This window comes from Gopherus flavomarginatus, chromosome 24, assembly GCF_025201925.1.
Source record: "Gopherus flavomarginatus isolate rGopFla2 chromosome 24, rGopFla2.mat.asm, whole genome shotgun sequence".
Lineage (NCBI taxonomy): Eukaryota > Metazoa > Chordata > Testudines > Testudinidae > Gopherus > Gopherus flavomarginatus.
In genome coordinates this window covers 333,086-355,361 of record NC_066640.1, presented here as the reverse complement: position 1 = coordinate 355,361, position 22,276 = coordinate 333,086, and the positions used below count along the sequence as shown (strand labels likewise).

The 22,276-nt window shown below is 48.5% G+C and overlaps 1 protein-coding gene across 4 annotated transcripts in view; it reads left to right on the top strand.

Annotated features, from left to right (window-relative positions):
• Window positions 1–22,276, top strand: part of RANBP3 (RAN binding protein 3) — a 232,275-nt gene that overhangs the window by 104,883 nt on the left and 105,116 nt on the right. For all 4 annotated transcript variants that reach the window (XM_050933753.1, XM_050933755.1, XM_050933752.1 and 1 more), the window contains one exon: window positions 22,099–22,164. In XM_050933753.1, the coding sequence (XP_050789710.1) occupies window positions 22,099–22,164 (66 nt within the window). The remainder of the gene's footprint in view (window positions 1–22,098; window positions 22,165–22,276) is intronic.

Here is a 22,276-nt window from a genome sequence, read left to right as displayed (position 1 = left end):
TAATATCCACCCTAGACTGCCCCCACTGCAACTTGAGACCATTGCTTCTTGTTCTGTCATCTGCCACCACTGAGAACAGACTAGCTCCATCCTCTTTGGAACCCCCTTTCAGGTAGTTGAAGGCTGCTATCAAATCCTCCCTCACTCTTCTCTTCTGCAGACTCAGTAATCCCAGTTCCCTCAGCCTCACCTCGTAAGTCATGTGTCCCAGCCCTCTACTCATTTTCGTTGCCGGACTGCCGGACTCTCTCCAATTTGTCCACATCTCTTCTGTAGTGGGAGGATCAAAACTGGACTCAGTACTTCAGCTGTGGCCTCACCAGTCTCAAATAGAAGGGAATAATACTTCACTCGATCTGCTCACAGTGCTCCTATTAATACAGCCCAATATGCCATCGGCCTTCTTGGCAACGAGGACACACTGCTGACTCCCATCCAGCTTCTCGTCCTCTGTAATCCCCAGGTCCTTTTCTGCAAAACTGCTGCTTAGCCAGTCGGTCCCCAGCCTGTAGCGTCGCCTGAGATTCTTTCTTCGTAAGCATAGGAGTCAGCCCCTTTTGTCGCCCAGTTCTGATGCTTGGCCATAGATGCTGCCTGGAATATGACCGCACTTCTCCAGCAGTTTTGGCATTGTCTTTGCGAAGATACTGCAGCTAGAACGTAAAAGGGTCCCACCTACCTGCTGCACTTACCTAAGGCTCAGTCCTCAAGCCCAAGCAAGCTCTGCCTCGTTTGAGTCCATTCACACTAACACAGTACAGTCCCACCTATTATCCAGTGAGTGAGAGCATAGAAAACAGGAGACCGTCTGCTTCTATTGTGGAGTAGCAGGTCATGTGGTATCCACTGTTAAGTGCTGTGGAATGTCGTTGCTGCTGCAGAATTGTTACTGTTTTGGAGCGCCAATATCAGCTGCACTAGCAGATAGTGCCACATGTTAGTTCAGAAGACCTTGATGTTACTCATAAAAAATGACCACAGGATTGGTTCAGTGGCGAAGGCACTCGGCCAGGTTTTCTGTTGCCGAAGCATGGTATTAGCGCCTTGACTATGGTTACAGGTGCACTAACACGTGCATGCCCACGACAATGATACCCACTCAGTTAATGCACCAGATGTTTCCCCCTTGGCTGGACAAAGCTGTCCCTCCTATTACTTCTGCTTTTATACATAGTTACAAACAAGTTATGTATTACAGTCCTGACATCTTTAGTTACCACCCATATCCTTATACCTGCTAGTTCAAACAAAATGTCTCTATCCATTATCCTGTCATCCTGTCCTTATCTTACTCGGAGTCACTGGGTTTATGATGTTACTTGAGAGCTCTAGGTGTTCCTGTAGCATCCTGTCAGGTCAGGAATGCGCTTACTTGCTGTTAGCTAATACCTGGTTCATTACTATTTTGCCAAGGCCAGACCTACTCCGGTTCACAGCCTTGGTTCACACTGTTAGTTATGCCTATGCCTTTATCAAGTCCTAGATCCATGTGCCCTGTCAAAACCCCTGCTAACCTGATGATAGGGAAAAGAATACCTCCACACCCAGTCAGAGTCCCCAGCCTCCGTACCATGAGGGAGAAACCCTGATACTGTTAAACCAGGAATTCTTTATATCCAGTTCTACATATTCCCCTGCACCTATGGATCCTTCAGATCAAGCAGGCCTTCCCCATGGTATGGGCCTTGATATGGATTTTTCCATGGCCCAGGTCCTTGATCTTCCAGTAAAACCCAAGGTTATCCTGGATCTTGTAGAAACAGTAGATGGGTCACCTTTGGGGTCTGGCCCAGGTATACAGGAAAGCACATAACTGAAAGTGGTGATTGAGGAACACTGGGAAGCCCTTTCTGGAGTAACGTCCCTACGGGTGCTCCACTTCAAGTTTACATGAGCCGTGTGTGCTTTTGATTTGGAGATTTTGGGTAGTGGTGCCTATTTGGTCTGTGCATGCACTCTACCCTGCCTTGTGCTCTGCATCATGGCTATATGGAGCTGTGCAGGTGAACTGCCCTCAGTTCTTTTTAAACCACCACTGCCTGAGACTGAGCTGTAGCAATGTCAGAGTTGAGTTTACCTCAGCTATATTTTTTCTCTTTTCTACTAATTAGTATTAGTAGTTGGTGTTAGCTTTTATATTAATTATTGTAATTCTATAAAGTTAAAACACACACACAGTTATAGTTTTTAGTATAAGGATCATTGTCCTTTCTCCATTTTTCCCCCTCCGCTCAGCAGAACTTTAATGCTTGGAAGGCATGCTTGGTTCTCCCAGTCTTACACACTACCTTTTGTGCTGGTAGGCAAGCCTGGTGAGTGGTGAGCATTCCTGGTTCCCTCATTGCCTTGAGGAGTCTCATGTTCCCTAAAAGTGTAATTTCTGCTTGCCATTAAAATCAAGAGCCTGAAAGAATTGGGAGCTTAAGCTCTGTCTCCTCATGATGGAGAGTTTGCTCCGACCTGCTTGTGACCCCAGGGGCCCCTCCCCATGCAGTTATCTCTGAGCAAGTCAACTGCCTCGGCCTCCTTGGTGCAGCACTTCCCTAGAGCATTGAAGAGGAAATCTCTGGAATCCTTTCAAAAGAACTCTAGGATGCAGTCTTCTAGCCCCGTTGGTAGTGAATCTACCTCAAAGGGACAGTCTCTGGTTCCGGCAACCACTTTGGCTTATACTGTTGTCCCTTTTCAGGCACCTGTCTCAAGAGCACCTTCTATGACAGGAAATACAACTTCTCCTGAACTTGAGTGGTATAGAATCACTTCCTATGCAACACAGAGGGAAGGGTTTTTATTCCAAGTACTTTTCAACTTCCAAAAAAGAACAGTGGATGGACACCCATTCTAGATCTAAGATTACTCAACAGCTTTGTAAGTATTCAGAAGTTAAAGATGGTAACTCTTGCAGCATTAATTCCATCACTGGATTAAGGGGATTGGTTCTCAATCTACAAGATGCTTACTTTCTTATAGCGATTCACCCCTTTCACAGAAGATTCATATGCTTCAGTTTGAGTCAAGAACATTTTCAGTACAGGTGCTCCCATTTGGTCTCTCCTTTGTGCCCAGAGTATTCTCAAAAGTTCTCCTTAGTGGTGGCTGCTTCTCTGTGCAGACAAGAAATTCTGATATTCTCATATCTCAGTGATTGGCTGCTCAAGGGATGATTCTACAGCAAAGCCCAGCTTGCCATTCAGAGGGCTATAGACCTATTTCTCTGACTGGGATTACTATTAAACATACAGAAGTCCACCTTAACTCTAGTGCAAAGTTTGGAGTTCATAGGAGCTTACCTTGATACCAGCCAAGGCATACCTCCCTTTGCATGTGTTCACAACCCTAGTCAGTTTAGTCACTACAGTTCAGATCCGTGCCTAAATACCCATGGGAAATTGTCTCCAGCCATTGGGCCATAGAGCAGCTGGTAGTTTTATAAAGACATGGAAGACTTCACATACGTTGCCTCCTAGGGCGGCTAAGAAATGTTTATTTGCTGAACAGACAGAGTTTGAGTAAACTAGTCTTGACACCTGTGGGTGTGAAAAGATCTCTGAGCTGGTTGAAGGACCCCTCACATCATCTGCACAGGGGGATACCCTTTGCTCAACCTTCTCTAATGTTACTACTAAAGATAGATGCATGCCTACTGGGATGGGGAACCATCTAGGAACTCTCACTTCTTAAGGCAGGTAGTCACCTCTTGAGACCACTTTTCACACAAACTTCCTGGAACTCATGGCAGTCAGGAATGCCTGTTTCCATTTTCTGCTGCTAATCATGGACTGCTGCTAAGCATGAGGATCACAATGGACATGTAATGCATGTTTTGTATCAACTGTCAGAGCTGCGTGGTTGCTCTCCCTCTGCTCCAAAGCAGTAAGACTGAAATTGGCGCATTCAAAATCATATCAGCATCTCAACAACTTAGCTTTCGGGCATGCAAAACATCATCACAGACATGCTGAGTAGGTGCTTCACACAGGATCACGAATCAGAGAGATCCCTTTACTCTGCCATGTATTTTGATGTTGGGGCTTCCCAGAAATAGATCTATTTGCCATGGCCAAAAACAAGAAATGCTTCCAGTTCTGCTCAAGAGGAGGAGTGGGTCACTGCTCCTTGGGAGATGCCTTTCTCCTTCGTAGGCACTAAGGTCTTCTGTATGCATTCCCTCCAACTCCTCTGATCTTCAGGAAGCTGATCAAAATAAGAAAGGACAAGGACAGGGTTCCTTTGGTGGTCCCCACCTGTCCAAAACAGACATGGTTCCCTTACCTCATCCAGCTCACTGTTTGTCAGCTGATCACCTTACAGTCTGTCCCTCATCTTCTCTCTCAGGATGGTGGTCAAAGTCTTCATCCCAGCCTTGGGGTTCTTCAAGAAACAGCCTGTTCTGAAGAAGTAAAACGAGTATTACATAGAAAGCAGTCCACTTGTAATAATTACCTGCAGAAGTGGATGAGATTCAGCCACTGATGTGACCTAAGACATCTTTCACCTGTGTCCACTCTGCTTTCAGATATACTTGATTGCATCCTAGAACTGCAAAAGACAGTGTTGTCTCTGAGTGCCATTAAAGTGCACTTGGCACCTATTATAGCCTTTTGTTTTTCATTTTTTTTTTATAGTGGAACCAACCGAATCTGAAGGGCATAACACAATACTGACTATCATGGACCAACTCACCAAAATGGCCCATTTTGTACCATGCATGTGTCTTCTGACTACCGCATGCCTTCTAATTACACACGTGTTCTACCTCCATGGCTTTCCCAACCATCTTACAATGGACTGTGGCTCCCAGTTTATATCCAAGTTTTATATTCCACTCCTAGATGTCAAGTCCCGTGCATCCACCCATCACCCCCAGTTGGAAAGCTGGTCACAATGTGTCAACCAGAAGTTCAGACAGTTTGAACCTGTACTGCTTCTGAGCGACTGTCAAAATAACTGGACTGCATTACTTCTGCTTGCTGAATTCACTTATAACAATGCAAAACATGTCTCAATCTGATCCAGTGCCTAGCGTGGTTTTTTAATCCACGCTTCTACTCCTCCACTCCCCGACCCACAACAGTTCCTTTTGCCTTCAGTCTTGTACAGGCCATTCATGAAACTCAAGCCAAGCTAAAAGAGCACTTGGAAGCAGCAAAGATGGCTTACAGACACCATGCTGACAAACACTGCCAAGAAGCCCTGCCTGTAGAAGTAGGCCAGAAAGTGTGGCTGTCCACAGAATACCTGAACGCCAGCCGACCTTTGCATAAATTGGCTAAGATGATCAATATGCAGGGCCTTTCTTTGTGATTCGGTAGGTCAATCTGGTGGCATTTGAATTACAGTTCCTTAGATCTTGGAAGATCTATCCAGTATTCCATGTCTCCCTCCTGAATTCTTTCCTTGACCATCCTTTCCCCTGCTGGTGTGCAACTCCCTCCACTTCAGGTTCAATTTTGAGACCATGAAAAGTATGTAACACCCTGGATTTGCAAATGCCTGTACTATCTGATCTGGGACGGTTATGGGCCTGAAGAATGCTCTTGGGAGCCAGCTCATCACATGCATGCCTCTGCAAAAGTACAGGCCTTCCACAGGGACCATCCTGCGAAAGGGCAGTGGTGTCAGATTCCACAGGTCTTGAATCCAGGCCTGCAGGGTTGGTAAAGCTTTTACATAGTTTCTGCACAACTGCACTGCAGGGTCAGATGTGGGAAATACAGCCACTGCCACCTATAGGCCGTGCTGGAGCCCTAGGCATAACTAACAGTATGCACCAAAGGCTGTGAACTAGAGTAGGCCTGGCCTTGGCAGAATAGAACACACTAGGTATTAGTTAACCAATTAAGCACATTTTAAACCTGAGAGGATAGTACAAAAACAGAAGTTTTAAAGTAACTGCATAAACACATTTTTAGGAGATGGTTGAGAGAGACACAAACCCCTTGTAAAATAAAAAGGAAATTATGGGAGAATGGATGAGTGTTGTGTTTAAACTAGCAGGTGCAGAATAATAATGAAAAGCATATAAAATACATAGGTGTAGTTTCACTTGTATTTTGGGTGGAGGAGGGGGGCAGGTGCAAGAGGCTTAATATGTATAGGTCTAACTTCTAGATTAACCAATTTGTTAGCAGAAGTTAAATTACAGTGTACTTTAAATAATGAATGTAAACTGTTTGTGATTGCATCACCCTTATTTTTTTATTTTAACTGTTTGCCATGTTTACCCATTACCACTTAAAAATAAACATTAGAATAAAAACAAATTCTTGAATGAACAGAACTGAGCACTTTCATGTAACTCTGAATCATGGCTCCCTGATTTTAGAGATAAATAAACATTGTCTTAAAGATTAAATACAGCATTTTTATATTATGTATAGTCTTTTCCCTTTTGGTTAGCTGTTTTCAGATTTAGATAGGTCCATTAAATTGTTTTACTCTAACTTAAAATTTGTAAAGGTCACAATTTTCCATAGGTGTTTTGCATCTTCCTATAGAATCTAATAGAAAATATTATCCCTGCGGTAGGTTTTTAGAGTAATTTCTCAAGGTGCTTGATCTAATTCCTATTGAAGTCCATAGGAATCTTTGGCAAGGTCTACTCTACACACTTACTGCAGTATAACTACGTCACTAAGGGGTGTGAAAAATCTACATCTCTGAGCAACATAGGTATACTGACCCTAACTCCCTGTGTATATGGCGCTGTGTTGGCGGGAGAGCTTCTCTCCCCCATCGGTTTAAAGCATCCTTCCCAGACGCGCTATAGCAGTGCAGCTGAGCACTCACCTTGGTTGGGAAGCAGCTCAGCTGCCTGGTTCTTATTGAAAATTGTCCCAAGCTCAGCTTGCAGGCTGCTGCTCTCCTGCCCTCCCTTTACACAGTCCATATGGAGAAACTGACCGGCAGATGCAGAGTGACCCCCGCATCCCATAAAGGATGGGGGGGGGTGAGAAGCAGTGCCAGCTGCTCTGTGCCTGCCAGTCCGTTTCCCCTTGTGGGCTGTGCTGAGAGTCATCTGGAGCTGCTCTCTTGCTCTCCTCTTACATGGATCATGGAGGGAGGAACTGTCCAGCAGGCACCGAGCTCCTGATGTCACTGCTCCCCTCCCCCTGAACATTTCTCCTCTAGGAGGAAGCAGGCCCAATTACAAGGGAGAAATCTGAGGGCCCCTCACATGTTGCCTCTGTGTTAATATGTAACTTATTTGTATCATTGTATTAAAGAATAAGTCATAGAAGGGACATAGCTGCACTTGTTTAGGGGACAGCATCCTGGTATGTTGATTAAACAACATGCTACTGTGTCGCGGACATAAATGTTGGTGTACCTGTAGCTCCTATGGGGAACTAGTACCATGCTTTGTCAACCATAAACCTGTCCAAATGCCTTTGCCACCAAACAAAGCCTGTGGTCTTTCTTTATAAGTAACGTCGAGGTCTGCTAAATCAGCAAGCTGCACTCTGCTGGTGTAGCTAAAACCAGAGCGTCAAGTGCACTAGCAGCATTAACAACACTGTAGCACCAGCAACTTTCCACAGCAGGAGGTTACACTCACTGATTAACAAGTGTTAATTGGACACCACCAGGTATAAAGCTTCCTGTTCCTGTCCCACCCATTCTCTGAGCAACTAGTTGCTTGACCTGTTGTTGTCTAGACCCCTGAGATCAAGGCACTGCCTCTTCGTGTGGTTCCTACTTCTTGTTCCTGGCTCCTGCTGCCTCACTCTGCTCCTTATTCCTGGTTCTTTGACGCTTGGCATGACTTCGGATTCCAACTCTGTCTTAATCCTTGGCATGGCTTTTTACTCTGGTTTTGATTTTTGGTGTGACTCCCAACTGCAGCCATGACTCCAGTGCTAAGTTAGACCACTCCATTATGGTCCCTGACATCCAACAGCTGATTGTTCTGCCTTCATAATTTTGCCTGCTCCTGGCAGCATGAGGATACCACCTTTCTCTGGGGTCTGATTGTGCTGTCCCTCTACCAGCTCCTTTTTTTTTAATTGTTGCCTTTTGACTTTGCTGAAGAGAGATCTTTTCAATTTAATTGAACATATCTGTTGCTCCTTTCCTTTCCACGTTATGAAACACAACTGTCCCTTTTAAGAAGCCTTTCTAGAGAAGGGAACAGTGCATCCTGTCTTGAGGCCACTGCTCTGAGAGCTGAACAGAGTCTTTGTGTATGTAAATTCCGTGCTTTATGCATCGTGAGTTTATTTTAGTAGTTTAGTTTAGGGAAGATTTGCCTTGAGCAACTCTTTTTGTTTAGAAAAAAGATTTGTTCAGTGAAATCGCTTTAAATGGGTAAAACTTATAATTCTAAAACGTGTGTAATATTCTAAGAGAGTGCAGTTGGCCTGCTGGCTATTAGGTGTGGGTTTTTTCCTCCTCCTATGGTAGTGACTACAAATAACCGCCAGAGGCTACTTGGACCATTGATGTGTCCCAGAGTGACCTTTACTGAGTTAATAGATAAATGCTGTTGTGTTCAGAATCTGAGCGATGGGAATATTTTGCTGAGCTTGTGATGGATAAAGCATTTTGATAGAAGCAGGTATCTGTACCTCTATATAAATAATGTTTCCTCTCTCATTCCTCTCCTTTGACTTTTACATTAGTCACTTACCCTAGAAGTGGTGAAGGAAAATAAATGTCGTCTTTTGGGTTTTTACCTTTTTTTTTTCTTGCAACTATTTTGTATGTAATGAATTAATACAAATCCTGGTGTTCCTTAGCTCTCGGTTTCAAGTCTTAAGTTGGCTTGTGATGAGGAAGGTAGGGAGGTTAATGTAATGAGTAAATGGAAGTTCTTGGAGACAGAGAATTTTCCATGGTAGATTGAACATCAGGTCTCCTAAGTGTATTGTCCAGCCTCCAGTATCTGTTGCTTCAAAGTTAAGTAACCCCCTCATTCCCTGGTGTATCTCCTAACCTATTGTGCAGTGTTCCAGGTTAGTCAATGTGAGAGATTTTCTTGACACCCCACAAGCAGTTAATTTATGCCCCGAAATGTGAAACTTGATTACCTTTATTTTAATGTAGGTACAGCTTGATGCCATAGACAAATAGAAACCAAGTGTTCTGTAGAATTCTGATTCAACATAAACATTGCTTTCCATCACCAAAGGGGTAATTGTCTTCATAGTGTTGGAAATGTGTTAGTCTTTTGTGCTTCTAATGCTTGTTGGATTACTTCATTTTCTAGTTCCATTTCTGAGCCCTCAAAAAGGATCTTTTCCTTCTCATGTAGTAGTGTTTTAGCAAACTTTGTCTTAGCAAAGTGGGGCTGCAGAAACCAAAGACTATTCACAGCAAAATGTCCTGTACAGGCTACTTGTACAAATATTGTTGCTTCTGTGCTGGAGGCGTGGCTAAGGATAGGCCTTCTGTAATAGGAAAGCTTGACACATCTGAATAGATAAGTGGTGGGGGTTCTGTTCACTATGATAGTGAGCAAACATTGTCCCATATTGTGGGGATGGGGAGAGAGTGGACTGCGTGGTGGGCTCTCTCTTTGACCGTACAACAAGTAAGGCCTGGTCTATACCAGAAAACTAGATTGGTTTAACTATATCAATCAGGTGTGTGAAAAATCTACACCACTGAGCAGCGTAATTAGAAGTATGTCTACACTACAGGATTATTCCAATTTTACAGAAACTGGTTTTTTGAAACAGATTTTATAAAGTTAAGTGCACGTGGCCACACTAAGCACATTAATTTGGCGGTGTGCGTCCGTGTACTAAGGCTAGGGTCGAATTCCGGAGTGTTGCACTGTGGATAGCTATCCCATAGTTCTCGCAGTCTCCCCCACCCATTGGAATTCTGTGCCTGGTGGGGCAAAAAAAGATTCACTGGTGGTTCTGGGTACAGCCTCACCCCTCCCTCCGTGAAAGAAGAGGCAGACAACCGTTTTGCGCCTTTTTTCCTGGGTGAACTGTGCAGACACCATACCACGGCAAGCATGGACCCTGCTCAGCTCAAGACAGCAATCATGGACGTTGTAAACATCTCGTGCATTCTTGTGCAGTCTATGCTGAACTAAGACCTGCAAAACCAGGCGAGGAGGCGGCAGCTATGGCAGAGCGGCAACGAGAGTGGTGAGGACATGGGCACAGAATTCTCTTAAACCGCGGGCTCTGGCTCGTTGGAGATCATGCTGGTAATGGGGCTGGTTCTAGCCATTGAACACTGATTTTGGGCCTGGGAAACAAGCACAGACTGGTGGGACCTCATAGTGTTGCAGGTGTTGGGCCGATTCCCAGTGGCTGCAAAACTTTCACATGTGTAAGGACACTTGCAAGGAACTTTGTGACTTGCTTTCCCTTGCCCTGAAAAGCCAGAATACCAAGATGAGAGCAGCCCTCATAGCTGAGAAGCGAGTGGCGATAGCTCTCTGGAAGCTTGCAACGTCAGACAGCTACCAGTTAATCGGGAATCAATTTGGAGTGGGCAAATCTACAATGGGGGCTGCTGTGATTCAAGTAGCCAAAGCAATCACTAAGCTGCTGCTACGACAGGTAGTGACTCTGGGAAATGTGCAGGTCATAGTGGATGGCTTTGCTGCAATGGGATTCCCTAACTGTGGTGGGGCGATAGATGGAACCCATATCCCTGTCTTAGCACTGGAGCACCAGGGCACCCAGTACATAATCCACAAGGGGTACTTTTCAATGGTGCTGCAAGCACTGGTGGATCACAAGGGATGTTTCACCAACATCAACGTGGGATGGCCGGGAAGGGTTCATGATGCTCGCGTCTTCAGGAACGCTACTCTGTTTAAACGGCTGCAGCAAGGGGATTACTTCCCAGACCAGAAAATAACAGTTAGGTGTGTTGAAATGCCTGTAGTTATCCTGGGGGACCCAGCCTACCCCTTGATGCCATGGCTCATGAAGCCATACACAGGCAGTCTGGACAGTAGTCAAGAGCTGTTCAGCTACAGGCTGAGCAAGTGCAGAATGGTGGTAGAATGTGCATTTGGATGTTTAAAGGGATGCTGGCGCACATTACTGACTCGCTCAGACCTCAGCCAAACCAATATCCCCATTGTTATTGCTGCTTGCTGTGTGCTCCACAATCTCTGAGAGAGTAAGGGAGAGACATTTATGGCGGGATGGGAGGCTGAGGCAAATCGCCTGGCTGCTAATTACGCGCAGCCAGACACCAGGGCGATTAGAAGAGCACACGAGGAAGCGGTGCGCATCAGAGAAGCTTTGAAAACCAGTTTCATCACTGGCTGGGGTACGGTGTGACTATTGTGTTTTTCTTCTTGATGAAAATCCACCCCCTTGATTGACTCATTCCCTGTAAGCAATCCGCTCTCCCCCTTCGGTTAAAGCTTGTTTTCTAAGGAAATAAAGTCACTATCATTTAAAAATCATGCTTTCTTTATTAATAGATTATAAAAAAGGGAGAGAACTGATAGGGTAGCCTGGATGGGGTTTGGGAGGGGGATGGGGGGAAGGAAAAGGCCGCTAAAAAAATTTCAAAATAATGAAAGCCTTTTGTTTGGGCTGTCCACTGGGGTGGAGTGGGCGGGTGCACGGAGCGTCCCCCCACATATTCTTACATGTCTGGTGAATGAGGAGGCTAAGGAACATGGTGAGGGAGGAGGGTGGTTATACAGGGGCTGCAGCAGCACTCTGTGATCCTGATGCCGTTCCTGAAACTCCACCAGATGCCAGAGCATGTCAGTTTGATCACGCAGCAGCCCCAGCGTTGCATCATGCCTCCTCTGATCTTCCTGCCGCCACCTCTCATCTCGAGCGTCCCTCCTCTTCTCACGTTCGTCCTGCCTGTCCTCACGTTCATCCCGCCTGTCCTCATGGTCACTGGCATATTTCCTGTACTTTGATACCATGTCCTTCCACTCATTCAGATGAGCTCTTTCACTGCGGGTCACTTCCATGATTTCCGAGAACATTTCATCTCGCATCTTTTTATTCCGCCACCTTATCTGAGATAGCCTTCAGGACAGAGGAGGGAGGCTTGAAAAATTTGCAGCTGCAGGAGGGAGGGAAAAAAGGGAGAGAAGTATTTAAAAAGATACATTTTGCAGAACAATGGTTAAACTCTTTCATGGTGAACAACACTATTCACGTTACATTGCACATGTGATTTCAGTACAAGGTCGCATTTTACATCTTAATATTGAGTGCCTGCAGCTTTGGTGTTAGAAATCACAGACGCAGGCCTGGGCAACAGAATTTGGCTTGCATGCAGTCATGGTAAGGCATTGTCTTTCGGTTTCTGCAGCCTTCATATATCCAGCGCCCTCCTTTCCCAAATACCAAGCAAAGCACGTTGAGTGCTGCGTCTTTCCTGTTAACGTGCAGCAGCAGAAACCAACCCTCTCCCCCAATCCAGTTCTCTGGGATGATCACTTTACCCCTCCCCTCACCGTGTGGCTGGTATCAGGGAAGATCCCTGCTAGCCAAACGTGATAACACTCAGCGCCAATCACCCCGTCCCCTTCCCCCTGCTTGGCTAACTGCAGGGAAGGATTTTTTTTCAGCCACAGGCAAACAGCCCAGTAGGAATGGCCACCTCTGTCCCCTTAATTAAATACCTGTATTTCAACCAGGTTACCGTGAACGATATCACTCTCCTGAGGATAACACAGTGAGATAAAGAACAGATGTTGCTTGAATGCCAGCAAACACGGGACCATACGCTGCTAGGCTTTGTCATGCAATGATACCAGATTACTTGCTACATGCATGGCGTGGTCAAATGTCCTACCATGGAGGACGGAATAAGGCTGCGCTGCCCAGAAACCTTCTGCAAAGGTTTTTAGAGTACCTGCAGGAGAGCTTCATGGAGATTTCTCAGGAGGATTTCCGCTCCATCCCCAGACATGTTAACAGACTTTTCCAGTAACTGTACTGGCCGCGAATGCATTCCAAGTCCTCAGGGCAAATTAATTATGAAAAAACACTTGCTTTTAAAACATGTTTTATATTTACAAGGTACACTCACCAGAGATCCCTTCCATGGCTTCATTGTCTGGGATACTTGCTTAGGAGGGCTGGGAGGGTAATTCCGTCAGGCTGAGAAAAAGGTCCTGGCTGTTGGGGAGAACGGTGTGCTGTGTGCTCTCTGCAAGCTCGTCCTCCTCTTCTTCCTCATCTTCCCCATCCGCAGAATCCTCAGGCATGGCTGAGATTACCGCTGCCTCGGAATCCACAGTCAGGGATGAGGTAGTGGGGGCGGATCCCCTTAAAATTGCATGCAGCTCAGCATAGAAGCAATATGTTTGCGGCCCTGCCCCGGACCTTCCGTTTGCTTCTTTGGTTTTCTAGTAGGCTTATCTGAGCTCCTTAACTTTCACACGGCACTGTGCTGAGTCCCTGGTGCGGCCTCTCTCCATCATGGCGTTGGAGATTTTTTCAAATGTTTTTTCATTTCGTCTTTTGGAACGGATTTCTGTTAGCACGCAATCATCTCCCCATATAGCGATCAGATCCAGTACCTCCCGTACGGTCCATGCTGGAGCTCTTTTTCGATTCTCAGACTGCATGATTACCTGTGCCGATCAGCTCTCCATGCTGAGCAGACAGGAAATGAAATTCAAAAGTTCGTGGGGCTTTTCCTGTCCACCTAGCCAGTGCATCCGAGTTCAGATTGCTGTCCAGAGTGGTCACAATGGTGCACTGTGGGATAGCGCCCGGAGGCCAATACTGTCAATTTGCGGCCACACTAACCCTAATCTGACATGGCAATACCGATTTTAGCGCTACTCCCCTCTAGGAGGATTACAGTTACCAGTATTAAGATCCTTTTATATCGATATAAAGGGCTTCGTTGTGTGGACGGGTGCAGGATTAACTCGGTTTAACGCTGCTAAATTCGGTATAAACTCGTAGTGTAGACCAGGCCTAAGACAACCTAAGTCTCCATGTATACTGCATTAGGTCAATGGAAGAATTCTTCCATTGACCTAGCTACCGCCTCTCGAGGAGTTGGATTACCTATGCTGATGGCCGAATCCCTCCTATTGGCATGAGTGGTGTCTACACTGAAATGCTACAGTGGAGGAGCTGCAGCAGCACAACTGTGCTACTGTAGCTTTTTATGTGCAGGCAAGTCCTAAATCTCATCTCCCAGAATTCTATGTGTGTTTTTTTTGTTTTCTTCCCTCCCCCAATTCCTCATTACTGGTCTGTCCTCTTAAACTATTTCTATAATCCTCTGTTAAGTCTGGTTCAGTAAAGGCATCTAAACCCAATATAATAAAGGACCTCAGATATCCCTTCCTTCTTCTTGGAGTGATTGCTCATATGCATTCCAGTTAGGTGTGTGCGCGCCACGTGCACGTTCGTCGGAGAAACTTTTACCCTAGCAACACTCGGCGGGTCAGCTGGGCGCCCCCTGGAGTGGCGCCGCTATGGCGCCTAATATATACCCCGGCTGACCTGGCCACCCTTCAGTTCCTTCTTACCGTCCATGTTGGTCGTTGGAACAGTGGAGTGCAGCTTCGCTGACCTCCACCTTCCCTAGCTACTCGTAGTCTCTTCTAGTTATATTCGTAGTATAGTTTACTGTTATTGTGTGTATATATATAGTTCATTAGAGTTAGTAGTCGTTCATAGTTATAGCTGTTCATTAGTAAGTGTTGTGGGGTTCGAGGGATAGCCCCTTCCCCGCACCCGGTGCCGGAGGTCATGCCTGGCTCACCGGGTTTCAAGCAGTGTTCGGCCTGTCATAGGCCGATGCCGACAGGAGATCCCCACAACTCCTGTTTGAAGTGCCTAGGGGAATCGCACTTATCGGCTAAGTGCCCAATTTACAAAGCTTTTAAGCCAAGGACAAAAAAGAAGTGGGACATTAGATTGAAGCAGCTCCTGATGGAAGCGACCCTGACTCCGTCGCCCTCGGCACCGAGCACAAGCCAGTCGGTGAGCAAAGGCACCCCTACGGCACCGGGCGTCACCGGTACGCCTAAGGATTCCCAGCACCGGCCACCGCTGGCACCGAAATTGACCCCACACCGCTCCTTCTCCCCGAGATCGAAGACGGCGAAGGGTCAGACGACAACGCCAGTGTTGCAGCCAGAGACTGCACCTAAGGCTGACTGCCCAGCACCGATAACTGCTGCGGCACAGCCAAAACCGGTGCCGTCGACTCCAGCTCCACGAGGGCAGCTGAGTCCGGCACCCAACAGCTCCCCAGCACTGGCCGTGGTAGAGCTCACCTTACCATCAACTCCGGAAACTTTCTCCGCAGAGAGGGACTTGATTGCCATCACTGAAGCGGCACTGTCCCTACCCCCGGCACCACCGGTGCGGGTATTGCAGTCCCTGGGCAAGCCGACCCTGACCAGACTGCCGTCGATCAGCGTAGGGGACTGGCACCGATCAAGATCACGGTCCCGCTGCCGCTCTGAGTTGAGATGTCGCTCCCAATCTCGACGTCGCTCTCGGTCTCGGCACCGGTCCTCGCCACGGCGCCGGTCAGTCTCTCGATCACCAACATACTACTCGCGGTACCGCTGCAGCTCCCGGCACCGTACCAGGCACCATGCCTCCCGGAGCAGATCAGGGCGTAGAGACTCAAGATCGCGGTCGACCTCCCAGCACCGGGCCGGTCGCAGGTCCCGGTCTCGCTCTCGGTACCGCTGTGAGTACCGGCACCGGTCACCATGATCAAGAGGTGCAAGATCGGTCGGGACTTTGGCTCCAGGGTTTTCAGCTCCACCTTGGCCGTCCAGGCACATGTCCGTGTCCTCCCAAGCGGACAACTACTACGACCAGGACCAGGATACAGAGGTACCGGTGGGGGTGTTCCAGGACTCTCGGCCGCAGGACATGGGACCTCAGCAGTGGTCCTTCTGGACACCCTGGGCATACCACCAAGCCCAGGGTGCTCCTCTGGTCCAGACCGCTCTGCTGCCTCAGAACATTGGGCACCAGAGGCCACCATTTCTCGCCCCCCCCGCGGTTGAGTCGGAAGAGCAAGTCACACATCCTCCGGACTCCCCGGGGCATCTGGAGCAGGAACCATCCCAGGAGCAGGAGGCCGTCCAAGACCCCCTCATTCCCGGGGTATCCTCCTCTTCCTCACTGGATGAGGCTGTGGCAGGGACCTCATCATCAGGGCCCCCGCCGATAGACCTCAGGGCCCACCAGGACCTCCTGCGCAGAGTGGCCCTCAACATCAACCTTCCAGTGGAGGAGGTCCCGGAAGTCAAGGACCCCGTGGTGAGCATCCTCACTGCTGATGCTCCCACCCGGGTCGCGCTGCCGTTCATTAAGACCATCCAGGCCACTGCTGACACCCTCTGGCAGTCTCCAGCCTCCATTCCACTGACGGCAAAGGGAGTTGAGAGAAAGTACATGGTACCCTCTCGGGGGTACGAGTACTTGTACGTCCATCCTCCTCCCTCCTCCTTAGTTGTCCAGTCGGTCAACGAAAGGGAACGACATGGCCAGCAGGCACCGGCCCCGAAGTCCAAAGAGGCCGGACGAATGGATCCCCTGGGTCGTAAGGTGTACTCAGCGGGGGCCCTACAGCTCCGTGTGGCCAACCAACAGGCTCTACTGAGCCGCTATAACTATAACACTTGGGCTGAAGTGGGTAGGTTCTCCGAGTTGCTACCCCCGGACTCACGCCAGGAGTTCAATGCGTTCCTGGAGGAGGGCAAGAAAGTGGCCAGGACTTCTCTCCAGGCTTCCCTGGACGTGGCTGACTCGGCAGCCAGAACCTTGGCCTCGGGGATTACCATGAGGCGCATCTCCTGGCTCCAGGTCTCTAACCTGCCTCCAGAACTGCAGTACACCATCCAGGACTTACCCTTTGATGGCAAGGGTTTGTTCTCGGAGAAGACCGATCCCAAACTGCAGAGCCTGAAGGATAACAGAGTCATCATGCGCTCACTGGGGATGCATACCCCCATAACCCAGTGTAGACCCTTCAGGCCCCAAACTCACCACCCGTATTTTCCACCTCGCCAGAGGCAGGACCTCAATAGAAGGCGCGGGCAGGGAGGCCGCAGACGCCAGTCCGGTTCCCAAGGAGGCCAAAACCAGGGACCCTCTAAGGCACCACTGGGCCCCAAGGCCAACTTTTGAAGGTGCACCCGGGGACGGCGTACCAGCCTCAGAACAGGATCCTCTCCCTCCCTTCTCCAACCGCCTCTCCCACTTCCTCCCGGCGTGGTCCCAATTAACATCAGACCTTTTGGGTTCTGCGCACAGTGAAGCAGGGATACCGTCTCCAATTTGCTTCATCACCACCTCCCGCCCCCCTTCCCGGTCCCTCTTCAGGGACCCCTCTCACGAGCAAGCCCTCCTATGGGAGGTCCAATCTCTCCTCGCTGCTGGAGCTGTAGAGGAGGTACCTTTAGACGAGAGAGGAAAGGGGTTTTACTCTCACTATTTTCTGATCCCCAAGTCCAAGGGAGGCCTCAGACCTATCCTAGACCTGCGTGGACTCAACAAATGGATGCTCAAGTTGAAGTTCCACATGGTCTCCCTGGGAACGATTATCCCGTCCCTGGATCTTGGAGACTGGTATGTCGCCCTCGACATGAAGGACGCATACTTCCACATTGCCATCTTTCCACCACACAGGAAGTACCTTCGCTTTATGGCCAACCACCAGCACTTCCAATTCACAGTCCTCCCTTTCAGCCTCTCCACGGCCTCGAGGGTGTTTACGAAGTGCACGGCCGTCGTCGCCGCCCACCTCCACCGGCAACAGATACATGTGTTCCCGTATCTGGACGACTGGCTCCTCAAAGGGTCCTCTCAGTCTCAGGTACGGCAGCACATCAATGTAGTTACGGACCTTTTCTCCTGGTTGGGACTACTTCTCAACACCGAGAAGTCCACCCTGGTCCCCACGCAGAGGCTGGGCTTCATAGGGGCAACGCTGGACTCCACTCAAGACAGGACCTACTTGCCTCAGCCCCGCTTCTAAGCGATCGTATCGATCATACAAAGCTTATAGGCCTCCCCGATCACCTCAGCTTGCACCTGTCTCGGACTCCTGGGGCATATGGCCGCATGTACTTATGTGACAAAGTATGCCAGGCTCCGCATGAGACCCTTCCAAACGTGGCTCCATTCGGTCTTCCGCCCGGGCAGGGACCCTATAGACACCCTGGTGACAGTTCCCCCCAGCCCCCTCCGCTCCCTCGATTGGTGGCTAACTCCATCCCTGGTATGCGTGGGGATGCCGTTCCATCAGCCGCCATAGATGACCTTAACGACGGATGCATCATCCCTCGGTTGGGGGGCCCACCTAGGTCACCTGCGTACCCAGGGCCTTTGGTCGTCCCAGGAGCTGACACTCCATATAAACGTCCGCGAGTTGAGGGCAGTCCGCCTTGCCTGCCAGGCCTTTCAACAACATCTGCATGGCCGTTGTGTTTCGGTGTTCACGGACAACACAACGGCCGTGTACTACATCAACAAGCAAGGAGGGACCCGCTCATCTCCCCTGTATCAGGAGGCCATTCGACTCTGGGACTTTTGTATAGCCCAGTCGATAGATCTAGTGGCGTCCTTCCTTCCGGGGGTCCGGAACGCTTTGGCGGATCGGCTCAGCCGGTCCTTTCTATGTCACGAGTGGTCAGTAAGACCAGACATCATCCATTCACTCTTCTGGAGGTGGGGATTTCCCTGCATAGACCTGTTCACCTCCCGCTCGAACAGGAAGTGCCAGGAGTTCTGCTCTTTTCAGGGTCTCTCCCCGGGATCGATCACGGACGCATTCCTCCTGTCGTGGAGGCACCACCTGTTGTATGCCTTCCCTCCGTTTTCCCTCGTTCACAAGGTCCTGTTGAAGCTCCGCAGGGACAAAGCGCATCTGATCCTGATCACACCTGCGTGGCCCAGACAGCACTGGTTCACCACCCTGCTAGATCTGTCCGTAGACACTCCAGTTCCCCATCCCTTCCTTCCGGACCTGATCACACAAGACCACGGCAGGCTTCATCACCCAGACCTGCGAGCTCTCCACCTCACGGCGTGGCTCCTGCATGGCTAAACGCGGCAGAGTTGAGCTGTTCCGCACCGGTTCAGCATGTTCTTCTCAGCAGCAGGAAGCCTTCCACCCGCTTCACGTTCTTGGCAAAGTGGAAACGCTTCTCTTGCTGGTGCGCAACTCAGGGCGTTACTCCTTCGGATGCCTCAATCCCCACGATCCTAGACTATCTCTGGTACCTTAAGCAGCAGGGCCTAGCGACATCCTCTCTGAAGGTGCACTTAGCGGCCATATCCACTTTCCAGCCAGGCGAGGGCGACCACTCTGTATTCTCCCACCCCTTGGTCTCTCGGTTCATTAAGGGCCTAGAGCGCCTCTATCCCCCCTTACGTCGCTCTCCCCCTACTTGGGATCCTAACTTGGTCCTAACCAGGCTCATGCTCCCGCCATTTGAGCCACTAGCGACTTGCTTGCTCCTGTACCTATCGTGGAAAACAGTGTTCCTGGTGGCCACTACATCGGCCAGGCGGGTCTCCGAACTAAGAGCTCTCACGGTGGACCCCCCATACACTGTTTTCCATAAAGACAAGGTACAGCTGCTCCCTCATCCGGCGTTCCTCCCTAAGGTTGTGTCTGCCTTCCACACCAACCAGGACATCTTCCTCCTGTTCTTCTTTCCAAAGCCCCACTCTTCTTGGCGGGAGGAGCAGCTACACTCCTTAGATGTACGCAGAGCACTCGCCTTCTACATTGAGCTTACGAAACCATTCCGAAAGTCTCCCCAACTGTTTGTGGCGGTCGCGGAACAGATGAAAGGCTTGCCAGTCTCTTCCCAGAGGATCTCCTCCTGGGTGACTGCATGCATTCGCACATGCTATGACCTAGCTCATGTCCCTTTGGGCCACCTCACAGCGCTCTCTACTAGAGCTCAAGCGTCATCAGCCGCCTTCCTGGCACGCGTGCCTATCCAGGAGATATGCCGTGCAGCAACCTGGTCATCGGTCCACACCTTCACCTCGCACTACGCGCTGGTACAGCAATCTAGAGATGATGCGCCTTTGGCGCAGCGGTTCTGCATACCGCCACATTTCACTCCGACCCCTCTGCCTAGGTAAGGCTTGGGAATCACCTAACTGGAATGCATATGAGCAATCACTCGAAGAAGAAAAGACGGTTACTCACCTTTGTAACTGTTGTTGTTCTTCGAGCTGTGTTGCTCATATCCATTCCAAACCCACCCTCCTTCCCCACTGTCGGAGTAGCCGGCAAGAAGGAACTGAAGGGTGGCCGGGTCGGCTGGGGTATATATTAAGCGCTATAGCGGCGCCACTCCAGGGGGCGCCCAGCCGACCTGCCGAGTGTTGCTAGGATAAAAGTTTCTCCGACGAACGTGAAACGCGGCGCGCACACACCTAACTGGAATGGATATGAGGAACACATCTCGAAGAACAACAGTTACAAAGGTGAGTAACCGTCTTTTTTTTCCCCACTCAGGGAGACCAAGTAGATATACACTGCTTGCTTGCATCTCTTTCAAGTATATACCGTCAACAGTATAATATCTTACGTTCTTTAATGGTAGCTGCTGTTGGATTTTGCCATGCTTTCAGTTTTACTTTTTAGTGTGATCACTCTACTTGGTTAAAGCAACTATTTGTTTCTTAATAAGTATCCATTTTTATTTTTTGTGCCCGGGAACTCATGATTTTACAACACAACGAAAAATCTGATTATATTTTCCTTAAAAAAATAAAATTTAAAATGTATATCTGGCAACAACTCATAATTTGTCCCTCTTGATTTAATTTTACTGTCTTGTTCAGTGGAAGCTAAGACTGTGTTTCTTATTGAGGAAAACAAGATAGCCTCCTCCAATTTGGGAAGAAAACCCATTTTGCAGCATTAAATATATGGACATAGACCTGTCTCATAGAACTGGAAGGGACCCTGAAAGGTCATTGATTCCAGCCCCTACCTTCACTAGCAGGACCAAGTACTGATTTTGCCCCAGATCCCTAGGTGACCCCTATCATAAACCTAGTCCCAGATTTGGACCTTAGCGTCCAAAATATGGGGGTTAGCATGAAAACCTCCAAGCTTAGTTACCAGCTTGGACCTGGTAAAGCTGCCACCACCCAAAAAATTAGAGTGTTTTGGGGCACTCTGGTCCCCCCAAAAACCTTCCCTGGGACCCCAAGACCCAAATCCCTTGAGTCTCACAACAAAGGGAAATAAACCTTTTCCCTTCCCCCCTCCAGGTGTTCCTGGAGAGAGAGACAGAAGCAAGCTCCGTGAATCTAAACAGAGGGACTCCACCCTCCCCGTTCCCAGTCCTGGAAAACAGAATTACTTTCCTCTTCACCCAGAGGGAATGCAAAGTCAGGCTAGTAAATCTAACACACACAGATTTCCCCCTGACTTCTTTCTCCCACCAATTCCCTGGTGAGCTGCAGACTCAATTCCCTGGAGTTCCCCACTAAAGAAAAACTCTAACAGGTCTTAAAAGAAAGCTTTATATAAAAAGAAAAAAAATACATAAAAATGGTCTCTCTGTATTAAGGTGACAAATACAGGGTCAATTGCTTAAAAGAATATTGAATAAACAGCCTTATTCAAAAAGAATACAATTCAAAGCACTCCAGCAACTATAGACATGTAAATACAAAACAACAAACCATCTTTGTACTCACAACTTGGAAACAGAAGATTAGAAAACAGGAAATAGAAAAATTCACTCCTCATAGCCGAGAGAGTACAGGCAGAAGACCAAAGAACAAAGGACTCACACACAAAAAACCCTCGACCCAGATTTGAAAAAAAATCCTGTTTCCTGATTGGTCCTCTGGTCAGGTGTTTCAGATACTTCTTTCCAGGTGAAAGAGACGTTAACCCTTAGCTATCTGTTTATGACAACTCCTCTCAATGATTGAACTCACAACCCTGGGTTTTAGCAGGCCAGTGCTCAGACCACTGAGCTTTATTCCCTCCCTTCTTTTTATATTAGGCACTTCTGCTGCTGATGGGCATTACATTGGGAAAAGTGTGAGCTCTTTGTGGCTTGTGTCTGCTGTGAAAGTGCTTAATTCTTTGCATTCTGCTCGATCCCCTGTTTTTGCTACATGCCTCTGAGAACCTACGTTCTTATATTTTGTATTGTACTTCTAGAGGAAAAGAGCAGTGGATTCCGTCTGAAACCACCAACACTTATCCATGGCCAGGCACCCAGCGCAGGTAGGTTTAATATTTTCTGAGGCAGAGGAAAAGCACATTAAATGAAGATCTCGTTTTATTCAGAGGTTTCTTCAAACTAATCTCCAAATTGGAAGGATTCTAGTTCCTGTTT